This window comes from Gobio gobio (assembly GCF_949357685.1).
Source record: "Gobio gobio genome assembly, chromosome: 19".
NCBI classification, from domain to species: domain Eukaryota; kingdom Metazoa; phylum Chordata; class Actinopteri; order Cypriniformes; family Gobionidae; genus Gobio; species Gobio gobio.
Window position 1 is genome coordinate 45088127 of NC_137112.1, and position 12589 is coordinate 45100715.

General features: G+C 36.2%; 1 protein-coding gene across 1 annotated transcript in view; it reads left to right on the top strand.

The window, feature by feature from the left end:
- The window catches only part of epha8 (eph receptor A8), a 139770-nt gene that overhangs the window by 112395 nt on the left and 14786 nt on the right, over positions 1–12589 (top strand). Inside the window, exons 4-10 of the mRNA XM_079844891.1 lie at positions 350–505; positions 1850–2314; positions 5952–6076; positions 6884–7046; positions 10263–10395; positions 11797–11864; positions 12049–12174. Coding sequence (XP_079701017.1) covers positions 350–505; positions 1850–2314; positions 5952–6076; positions 6884–7046; positions 10263–10395; positions 11797–11864; positions 12049–12174 — 1236 coding nt within the window. The remainder of the gene's footprint in view (positions 1–349; positions 506–1849; positions 2315–5951; positions 6077–6883; positions 7047–10262; positions 10396–11796; positions 11865–12048; positions 12175–12589) is intronic.

Here is a 12589-nt window from a genome sequence, read left to right on the forward strand (position 1 = left end):
AAGGGAGGGAAGGATTAATCGGATCAAGCCGAAAGAAAAAACAGACATGGATAAATACTGCAAGAAGGAATGTGTCGGTGGAGATACAGATCTTGCTATCGCTCTGTGTTAATTCTCCCCCTAAAGCTCAGATTCCTCACACATGTACTTGTTGTCCTTACTTGAACATCCTTCTTGCAAACTCTGAGCCGCTACACTTGAGAGTGACAGTTTCGCACTGCTTGTTCACAAATTCATTTTGTTCGAATAATGTTCAGTGTCAACAAAAATGTCAATCAGTAAAACTGATTCAATGAGAATTGTGGTTTGTGGATTGTGTTGAGCATAATGTTTTTGTATTTCCTGTTAGCGTGTGAGGTGGGTTTCTACAAGCCTGTGGCGGGAGATCAGCTCTGTGGGAAATGTCCCGTCCACAGTCACTCTGAGACACGAGCGGCTCTAACCTGCCCGTGTGATGCCAACTTCTATCGCTCCTCTACGGATCCTCCGGCTTCTCCCTGTACAAGTGAGTCAAACCAAACATTTACTCATTTTGATTCTTGTTTTTTAGATACAAAGGCCCAGAAAAGTATTTGAAAACACATTAATATGTATGAATGTCAATGAATCATTTCAAATGCTGAAGGATCTTTTCTCTTAATTTCATCATTTTTAACGTCTGTCTTATAATCAGCTGGTGTTTTGGTGATTTTTAGTGGATGTATGATGTCCGTTCTGATGTCTTAGCTAATCAAATTATTTATATATTAAAAAAAATAAAAATAATATATATATATATTTCCGTTCAAAAGTTTGGGATCGCTGGGTTTTTAAAAGTCTCTTATTCTTACCAAGGTTGCATTTATTTGATTAAAAATCAAATGATCACACTTATATTGTGAAATATTATTACAACTAAAAAAATACTTTTTTATTTGAATATACTGTAAAATGTAATTTATTCCTGTGATCAAAGCTGAATTTTCAGCATCATTACTCCAGTCTTCAGTGTCACGATCCTTCAGAAATCATTCTGATATGATGATATGATGCTCAAAAACATTTATGATTATTATTTATGATGAAAACAGTTGTGTAAAAATGTTTTCAGGATTCTTTGATGAATAGAAAGTTCAAATGAATATAATTTATTTGAAATATACTGTAATATTTTGTAACATTATACATGCATTCACTTTTGATCAATTTAATGCATCCTTCCTGAATAAAAGTTTTAATTTCTTTAATTTCTTTCCAAAAAAAACTTCTTACTGACCCCAAACTTTATATATATATATATATATATATATATATATATATATATATATATATATATATATATATATATATATATATATATATATATATATATATATATATATATATATATATATATAATTTGATAAATATTTGTTAGTGTATAAATAATTTGATTAGCAAGCCTGATAAAATAAAAAGAAATGAAACAAGAAAAAAAAATCGTATTTTGTCTTATTTTATATTATTCATTTAAAAAAAGTTTTATTTTATTTTAAATATAGTGTTTTGCTAGAAAAGTGTGCTTGTGCTATCTTTTTATTTTGTATTAATTATTATCATTATTATATTCATCTAATTTAACTATTAGTATATTTTTAAGTTGTGCCCTAAGTCTCCAAATACTTTTTAGGAATAAAACTGTAACTTGTTTTGAACTTTTAATGAGTTGCAAAATCGTAAGACGAGATGACTTGTTGAACCAGGGTCGTGTGGTTACTGAAGTGCAAATTCAATCATTCTCTTTTGATCGGCTGGCCTGATAACCACCAATTCCCTGAGCCTCACTAATTAACCTATAATTAAGAACTGTCTAACTTCACCCTCCCCGCAGGACCTCCGTCAGCTCCAGTAAACATCATCTCATCTGTGAACGGCACCTCGGTCAGTCTGGAGTGGGGTTCGCCTCTGGACAAAGGGGGCCGCAGTGATGTCATCTATGACGTCCTTTGCCAGAAGTGTGACAAAGACGGGACGCAGTGTGAGGACTGCCGGGTGGGTGTGAGTGGAAGTAATGGGGTGGGGAACATCAATGGGGGCGTGTCGGACACCAATGGAGCTGCCGGTGGGACAGTTGGAGGAGGAGGGCCCTTGAATGGGGCCGTGGTGGCCCGGACGGGAGCGGCCCCGGTGCGCTTTATCCCTCAGCAGACGGGACTTACAGAACCATGGGTGACGGTGCTGAACCTCGCCGCTCACGCTAACTACACCTTCCGTATTGTGGCGCTAAATGGAGTCACACACTTGAGCAACGAACTTCCACAGTCTGTGATGGTCAATATCACCACGAACCAGGCAGGTAGGAGACACTGTTGGGTCATTTAAAGTTTGATTGCATTAACTATTCACATAATTCTAAAACACTTGAAAATCCAGGTCATACTAGCCTAAGGGAGCGCAGCTAGTTGACCAGTCCATGATGTGTTTTGAAACAACCTCAGCAAAAGTGGTCTAACTATGTTGGAATCGGCCCCACCAACTGACCAACCACCTAAACTAGTTTGAACCAGCTAATGACCATCGTTTTAAACAGTTTAGACAATATAGTCTAACCAGTGTTGGGGAAAGTTACTTTGAAAAGTAATGCATTACAATATTGCGTTACTCCCATAAAAAGTAACTAATTGAGTTACTTAGTTACTTTTTAAGAAAAGTAATGTGTTACGTTACTTTTGCGTTACTTTTGCGTTACTTTTTCTCACCTGGGCTGGGCTTGCTTTTTAGTTTTGTTTTTTAATAGCAAAAAAAGTCCTTTTTTGTGCAAATGTAAAGACCTCTTCATACCAAAATTGAAATAATAAGCCTCAGGCTGAGGTATAAATGTGGTGCCATTCTGGATAATGGAAGAATAGGACGCAGGAGAAAAACGTTTTACCAATAAAAACAAAAAATCTAGTAATTTTTGCTCATGGCTTAACTGAATCATCAAAGGTCAGCAGCACGACATTGGTCAATAAAGGTAGATTAAATGCATAAAAATATTTGTTCTATTTAACATTTATATATTTGAGGTTTGAGTACTCTGATTTTGCATTTGACTGATTTTATTCATTTTGAGGAGTACAGAATCTTTATTGTGCAAGTGAGATGAGTAAATGCTCACATTTAGTCTAGAACTACAATAACCCTCATGTTTACACACAACGCCTTTCCACTTATTTTTCACAACATGGGGGCAGGAGAGCTGTCAGTTAAATAAATGTGAAAAAGTAACTTGCGTTACTTTTTTGAAAAAGTAACTCAGATATTTTGTTGTAAATTTGAAAAGTAATGCGTTACTTTACTAGTTACTTGAAAAAGTAATATTATTACGTAACTCAAGTTACTTGTAATGCGTTACCCCCAACACTGGTCCTAACCATGTTGATTGCAGCCAAACCAGCTAGGAATTTAACTAAGCAACTAGTTTTGAAAATCTTATTTAAGGTTGTCTACCACCCCTAACCAGGCTCAGCCAAATCCTCTCGTAATTTAACTGATCAAGCACCTAAACTAGTTTGAACCAGCTAATGACCATAAATGGTCAGTTTGAACCAGCCAGCCAATGACCATAATTGACCAGTTGAAAACAGTTTAGACAATATAGTCTATCAGTCCTAACCATGTTGATTGCAGCCAAACCAGCTAGGAATTTAACTAAGCAACTAGTTTTGAAAATCTTATTTAAGGTTGTCTACCACCCCTAACCAGGCTCAGCCAAATCCTCTCGTAATTTAACTGATCAAGCACCTAAACTAGTTTGAACCAGCTAATGACCATAAATGGTCAGTTTGAACCAGCCAGCCAATGACCATAATTGACCAGTTGAAAACAGTTTAGACAATATAGTCTATCAGTCCTAACCATGTTGATTGCAGCCAAAACCAGCTAGGAATTTAACTAAGCAACTAGTTTTTAAAATCTTATTTAAGGTTGTCTACCACCCCTAACCAGGCTCAGCCAAATCTGCTTGTAATTTAACTGATCAAGCAGCTAAACTAGTTTGAACCAGCTAATGACCATAATTGACCAGTTGTAAACAGTTTAGACAATATAGTCTATCATTCCTCACTTTGTTGATCGCAGCCAAACCAGTTAGTAAATTAACTAAGTAAGCAACCATCTCAATTAGTTTGAAATAGCTAATTACCATGAATGACTAGTTTTGAAAATCTTAGTTAAGGTGGTCTACTACCCCTAACCAGGTTGACCTCAGCCAAATCAGCTAGTAATTTAACCGATAAAGCCCCTAAACTAGTCTGAACAAGCTAATGACCATGAATGACCAGTTCTGAATAGCTTAGTCAAGGTGGTCTTCCAGCCCTTACCAGCTGGATCTTGCTGGATCCAAATCTGCTTGTAATTGAACTGAACCAGTTGAATGACCAGTTTGAATAGGCTTAGTCAAGGTGATCTACCACCCATAACCGTGTTGATCTTGACTAAATCAGCTACTAATTTAACTGATCAAGCACCTAAACTAGTTTGAACCAGCTAATGAACATAAATTATCAGTTTGAAACAGCTTTCGACCATAATTGACTAGTTGTAAACAGTTTAGACAATATAGTCTCTCGGTCCTAACCATGTTAATTGCAGCCAAACCATCTAGTCATTTAACTAAGTAAGCAACTACCTCTATTAGCTTGAACCAGCTAATTACCATGAATGACTAGTTTTGAAAATCTTAGTTAAGGTGATCTATCACCACTAACCAGGTTAACCTCAGTCAAATCAGCTAGTCATTTAACTGATAAATCCCCTCAACTAGTCTGAACAAGCTAATGACCATGAATGACCAGTAGTTCTGAACAGCTTAGTGAAGGTGGTCTTCCAGCCCTAACCAGCTGGATCTTGACCAAACCAACGACTAAATTAACTGATCAAGCACCCTAAACGAATTTGAACAAGCTAATGAACATGAATGACCACTTTTCAATAGCTTAGTCAAGGTGGTCTACCAGTCCTAACTACCTTGATCTTGACCAAACCAGCTACTAATTAAACTGATCAAGCACCTAAACTAGTTTGAACAAGCTAATGACCATAAATGGTCAGTTTGATCTAGCTACTGACCATAATTGACCAGTTGTAAACAGTTTAGACAATATAGTCTATCATTCCTCACTATGTTGATCGCAGCCAAACCAGTTAGTAAATTAACTAAGTAAGCAACCATCTCAATTAGCTTGAAATAGCTAATTACCATGAATGACTATTTTCGAAAATCGTAGTTAAGGTGGTCTACTACCCGTAACCAGGTTGACCTCATCCAAATCAGCTTGTAATTGAACTGAACCAGTTGAGTGACCAGTTTGAATACGCTTAGTCAAGGTGATCTACCACCCATAACCGGGTTGATCTTGACTAAACCAGCTACTAATTTAACTGATCAAGCACCTAAATTAGGTTGAACCAGCTTATGACCAGTTTTGACTAGGCTTGGTCAAGGTGGTCTACCAGTCCTAACTACCTTGGTCTTGACCAAACCAGTTACTAATTAAACTGATCAAGCACCTAAACTAGTTTGAACCAGCTTATAACTATACATGACCAGTTTTGAATAGGCTTGGTCAAGGTGGTCTACCAGTCCTAATTAGATTGACCTCTGCTCCATCAGCTAGCTAGTAAAGCTGATCAACCACCTAAGCTAGTTTCAAATAGCTAATGACTATAAATGGCCAGTTTTGAACAGCTTAGTTATAGTAGTCTTCCAGCCCTTACCAGGTTAACCTGGGTCCAACCAGCTAGTTGAGTAGCTGATCAATCACCTAAACTAACTTAAACCAGCTAATACACATAAATGAACAGCTAGAAACCATCTAAAACTGGTATCATCTGGATTTTCCAGCAGCGCTGATACTGTAAATTGTATTGCTTCTCATATCTATAAAATTATTGCTTTAAAATTAATCTGCTGTCTTCCTAAAGCGACCATCATGTCCTTGTTTTCACAGCTCCATCTCAAGTCATGGCCGTCCGACAAGAAAATGCCAGTCAGAACAGTGTGATTCTGTTCTGGCACGAACCAGCGCAGCCCAATGGAGTTATATTAGAATACGACATTAAATATTATGAAAAGGTAATTTCTTCTTCAGAGTAAATACACTCCGAGTCCTAAAGGAGTGATATTTATCCATTAACCGAGAAGGTCTTGTCAACTATATTAATGGCTTGATGGCTAGCCCCATTTAATGAAGGGTCACATTTTATAGACTAGCCCGGAGTCAAATATCTCAATTTAACCACTCGGTTTATTGGCAGCTCAGGCTAATTGAAAGGAAATTACCAACCAATAGCGCTCTCATACTGATATGGCGAGTTTATTTAAAGTGACATTGAAGGCAAACACAGCGAGCGCTGCCAAACACTGGAGGGAAGTTAATTGTTGCATGAGCCGGGAGCTTTGCTGCCTAATGGCGCAAAAGAGAAATCAGCTGTGACAGAGAATTAGTATACAGTGCCTAGTCAACAATGCCACTATGTAAATATAATTTACGTGCAATCCCTGTTTGCCAAGCCACTGCCCGTGTGTTGATTCCTGGGGAATGGTGCTTAACAAAGACCATGCAGTGGTTTTTGAAGGATATATACGGCGCTGGCGGTCTCCTCAGGGGACAGAGGGGCATCAAAGGCGCTTTAACAATGCGTAATGCTTCGGTGGGGACAGAGTTCACGGACGCAGTGGGGTGAAGCGGCGAATGCTAACAGATTAGTGAGCACTTCAGTTTAATCGGTCCAATCCTCCAGCCTGGGTCTCAAAACAAGATTTTGTCAGGCCCTGGTGTGAATTGTCCACTCTTGTCGTTATGAATTGTAATCACATAAATGACCTTAAATAGATGTTTATTTATGAATGTAGGCTAACCTGTCTGGGATTTTTCCACAGGACAATGAGCATCAAAGTTATGCTACACTGAAATCAAAGAACACCAGCGCTAAAGTGTCAGGTCTGAAACCCGGCACGAGCTACATCTTCCAGATTCGAGCCAGAACCTCGGCTGGCTGTGGGCGATTCAGCCAGTCTGTGGAGATACAGACCGGCAAAGCAAGTGAGTGTTAACCCTCTGGTGCTCTTCGGTCATTTCTGATCGGAAAGTTTTCTGTTTTTAAATTTTAAAAACCACTGCTTCATCGGAATGATATGAAACTTGGTGACTTTTCTAGCATTAAATATGTAAACACACTAAAAAATTGGGGTCATGATTCGAGCATGCTAATTGGTCGTTAAAAAAAAAGTAGCGTTCATTGTCTTCGGTCATAAATAACCACCATAGGAAATGAATGGGAAATCTGCAAAAACACAAATATTCAAATCGGCCACGATGCTGAAAAAAGTACACAGCAGTAAAGGGGTGACACTCTAAAACATCAGGAGTGTGATATTGACACATCCACTCACACACACACGCACACTTATACACACACACACACCTATAAAAAACTGAACCACATTTTGAATTTTTCAAAATCACAGCTTCATCAGAATGATATGAAACTTGGTGACTTTTCTAGCATTAGGTATGTAAACACACAAAAAATTGAGGGCATGATTTGAGAATGCTAAGTGGTCGTAAAAAAAATACTCCCACTTGTGCTCTTTGGTTAAAAATAACCACCATAGGAAATGAATGGGAAATCTGCAAAAACACAAATTCACAGAAAAAAATCTATATTTCTAACAAAAAAAAAATCTAAAACTTTATAATAAATAGTCTTTGAGATTTTTTAAATATATATTCAAATACATTTAAAAAAATCATTAAATGTGTTCAAAAGAGAACTAGGGAATTCTCAAGCCTCTCCATAGAGACCTCTAGTGGTTACACACATGGTTGCATGATTTCTTAAATAATTCCAGAAGAGGGCGCTAATCTGTTATAAAATATTTTGAAGGCCTAGTCTCTATTTTAACCTGAAATACTGCAATAATTAAAAAAATAACAATAAAAAAATGTTTGTATAATTTTTCAATGGCAAAAATAGAAAATAATTATTTCATAAATATTAAACAATACCATCAAATCATCTCAAAATACAAAATTAAAAAGAAAAAATATTATTGAAGAAAAATAAATTGCATTGGTTTTACTGGGGTGGAGGAATTTTTTTTTTTTTAGGTGTCCGGTCACTTATGACTGGGAAGACAACTAATGCAACCCCTAAACGAAGAGCACCAGAGGGTTAAATAATTACTAGTGCCACGGACATGAATGATATTCAAATCGTGCATCTTGTCGAGGAGAGACGTGCCATTATTTTTCCAAGCATTTGGACTGAACCAGAGCCTGCTGTTCTCATTGCAGGTGAAATCTGGAAAGAAGACGTTGATGTTAATTAATTTTTATAAATATTTTTATTAATATCTGTCAGTGAGAACAAAACAGGGACAGCTGTGGAAGACTTTATTTTAAATAAAGCATAATGTAATTTTTTCTTATTTGTTTACCTTTTAGTTTAATATTGTTTACGTTAGTAATTAATGTATGTATTAATGTAATAATTTTTGTTAGATTTTTTTAATGTATGAACATGGAATATTCAGTTAAGAGGAGCGAGTTTTAATACAATGTCATAGGTTTGCTAAAAAAAAAGAGAAAATTAAATGAAATGGTCAATTTAATCTCTTCTTTTAGCAAGGACATTGTTATAATGTTTATTTGTTTTGTACATATTAATGATTATTTTTAGCTTAAAGGGATAGTTCACCCTGAAATTAATATAAAGCCATCTTTTACTCACCCTGCTGTTATTATAATGCCCTATGTCCTTCTATCTTTCTCGGACTTCAAAAGCAGAAATGTAAAAAATAGTCCTGCACGTGCTAAAAGAACAAATTCTGTACATACCTCACTACTAAAGAATAGGAGAGTATTATATGTGTATGTAGTATATGTACATAAAAACAGATGAGCTCATTATGTTTTACTTTATAATGAGTTTCCTAGATGTTGTTCAAAATGATGATATTAAAAGTAGGCACTTTATTGAATATGCGCTATATTGCATATTAAGCATTTTATAATGGTTTTCTATGGGAGAAAAATGTTGTGATGAACAATGTTGTGTTCATAACCCGATTTAATCTGCTTGCCTATACAAAATAGCCTATGCGTTATTAACGTTACCTACTGTTAAGCGTTTTCCTCGTCTTTATAACGAGGACACATAAAGCGTCTTATAGGCAGAAGAACGCTCTCGCTGCCGGTGTCTGTTTTGGCAGATACTGCCATCTAGTGGCAGCAGGTTTTATTAGACAGCTGTGTGTGTGGATCGTGCAAGGCCAAACCGGCAAAATGAAACTCTCAAAATCCAAATGAATCAAATAGGATCGACTCACAAACAAGTCAATGAATGCATGCGCGTCACCGGATCCACAAATGCACATCTTACTCTTACTAAATCTCTGCACGTTCATGTAATTCTGTATTTTGCACGCACAAGTTAAAAGGCATTTGTTTGTGGATAGTAAAGCAATGTCTTCAACATTTAACAAGTTCATGGAATTCAAGTTCAATTGTGTGTGCATTTATTAATTCATTTTGAGTCTAAAATCATCCCATACTTTTGTATCATTTTTGGAATGTTTTAGCCTGGTCGCTGTCCACTGTCATTATAGGAAGTGGATTTTTTTTTTTTTTAATTTTGCTTTTGAGGTCTGAAAAAGATAGAAGGACATAGGGCATTAGAACAACAGCAGGGTGAGTAAAAGATGGCTTTATTTCCATTTCAGGGTGAACTATCCCTTTAATATATTTTTATATATTTTTTAATAATCGATTAATGTATAATAAATACATTTTAGATAAATATACAGACATATATATATATATATATATATATATATATATATATATATATATATATATATATATATATATATATATATATATATATATATATATATATAATTTATTTATTTTTCCCTACATTAAATATATTGCGAACAGTGAGTTTTAAAATTTGTTAGGATTGTGTTACAGATACAATTTCTAAATGTCTAAAATATGGCATCGCCAGTGATTTGACACTGAATGACCATGTTCTTCACAGGCACCAAAAATGATCTGAAAAAGACAAATTTATATCTTATATTTTCATTTATTCATTCCTTACACTGCTGTATCGTGTGAAGCGTATTGTTCTTGAATTGTACACAATAATGCCATTTCTAGTCGAACATCCCCTGCAGTGACGAAACTGGTGATGATTCAGAAAGTTTAATGACGCGTTAGAGTTTATATGCGGTTTCTGTGTTTCTTCACCAGCTCCGCTGCGAAATACCAACATGGCGATTATCTGGATCTGCGCAGCTTCAGTAACGGGACTGGTGACATTTCTGGCCGTTGTCATCTGCAGAAAACGGCAAGAGGAGTACTTTGAATTGTCTGCATTCATTTTCCCTGCTTTATTCTGTAACATATGTTAAAGGGATAGTTCATCTAAAAATATATTCTGTCGTCATTTACCCTCATGTCATTTCAAACCTGTATGACTTTCTCTAGTCGTGTCTGTGACTGAATGAGCTGAATAATTCAGACCAAATGATTCGTTGAAAATAATTGAATTAAAAGAACGATTCATTGACAAATCGGACATCTCTAGTGAACACAACAAAGAGAATTGAGTGGATGTTTCGATTTTCTGTGAAATTTTGCTATTGTGCGTCTTCATGAGCCATACAGGATTAAAACGACATGAGAGTAAATGCGGAAGAATTGTCATGTTTAAGAGAATATCCATGCGAGCTTCCCATCCTGAAATAATCCCACTCAAGCACTTCAATGACTCTTATCTGTGAAAGAGTTTCACAGGACTATACTGTATATATTTAGGTACATTTACACCCTGAAATACTTATCTTAAGGCCTGCTCAGACCAAGAATGATAACTATAAAGATATCTGTAATAACAATATTAGTTGGATGATATGGCTCTGTTTATTCTAAGCACGTGCTGCAGCTTTAAATGCTTGAGCTCTTTAAAGAACGATGGATTCTGATTGGCTGTGTGTATTTTTATTGTTCATCAGCTGGAAAAAAATCATTCTGAAAGTGATTCCAATTATATTGTTATAGTTGTGGTGTGAACTCTGTTATTCTTTTATGTTTAGAGCGATATATATTTATTGTTATCATTATAGTTATCATCTTTGGTGTGAACGGGCCTCTACAATGGAAATGCAATTTTATTGATTTTGGACTAATAACACTGTGAAATATCCTTACGTCATATACATTCCTTTTCTCCATACAGAAATTGATTTAATAATGTGCAAAAGTACTGCAAAATATTATGGGACTCCTATGAAGCTTTGTGAACTATGTAATGTTTGCTTTTCAAATACTTTTTGCTTCGAATCAAATGTTCAGTTTCATTAATCTCAGAGCTGGTTGATTATGACTTGAACTCTTTATTGAAGAGTTTTCCGAAATCCCTATGGAGAAAATGAATGTGAAAAACACTGGAAGAGTGCTCTCTATTGCTTTTTTGATGTTAACGATTTCCACAAGTTTTGATGAATAAGGAATTTGATGAAAATGTGTTATCACTTACTTCAATAAACGGACACTTTTTCAGTTTGTTTGATAAATATAAGGCGGCGGATTAAGACGATAAGGACGTTTGTTATTCTCATGTGAAGCAAAAATGTCTTGAAGTTCTTTGGTAATTTAGCATGGAGTTAATTAAGTTTTACGTTCTTTAAGTTTTAAATATTAATAACATGTGGGATGTACATCACAAGGCCCGTTTATAAAAAAATAAACATATTTCTGTGTCTCCTTCTGGCTTGTGTTACAGACGTTGTGGGTACAGCAAAGCTTTTCAAGACTCTGACGAGGAGAAAATGCACTACCAAAATGGCCATGGTATGAGACGCACTCTTTTCCCCTGATGATTTCTCTTTTAATGAATTTTAGGCAGGAAACTATTGCTTTTTTGGTCCAATATCTTGCTGTAGCTGCTGCCTGGGCCCTTCAGAGATTGTGGCTGTGACTGAAAATTGCTTTCATGCTGCAATATGTGACCAAATGCTAATTCTGTTTATTCTAGTATCATTTCCAGAAGCCAGATTTTATATTGATCCCCACACATATGAGGACCCCTGCCAGGCTGTCCACGAGTTTGCCAGAGAAATTGAAGCGTCCAGGATCAAAATAGAGAAAATCATCGGTTCAGGTATAGCTGTCCTTGGCGATTGTGTGAAATCCACATGGGCATCCGGGGACTACATGAGAACTGGCTGGCAAACATCAACATGATATAAAGATTTTTTTTTTAAAGATAAGTTTAATATAGTTAGATAGTTAAGGCCTGTACACACCGGGACGAATATCGCGCGCGCTTATCGCCAGCGTTTTTCGTGCCGTTTTTCGGCGCGTCTTGAGTGTTCACACCCAAGCGATTTCCACTGGCGCTGCGCCGAGTGAACGTGCACATTCAGTCGATGCGCTCCCGGTACACAAGATGGTGCTGCGGCACTTTAAGCTTCTGACACTCGCTTGTCACACAGAAGGAGAAGAGAGACAGTATTTACGTGCTTGCCAAAACCATAGACATATTATGTATATGGACAAAACCATTCACACACTTT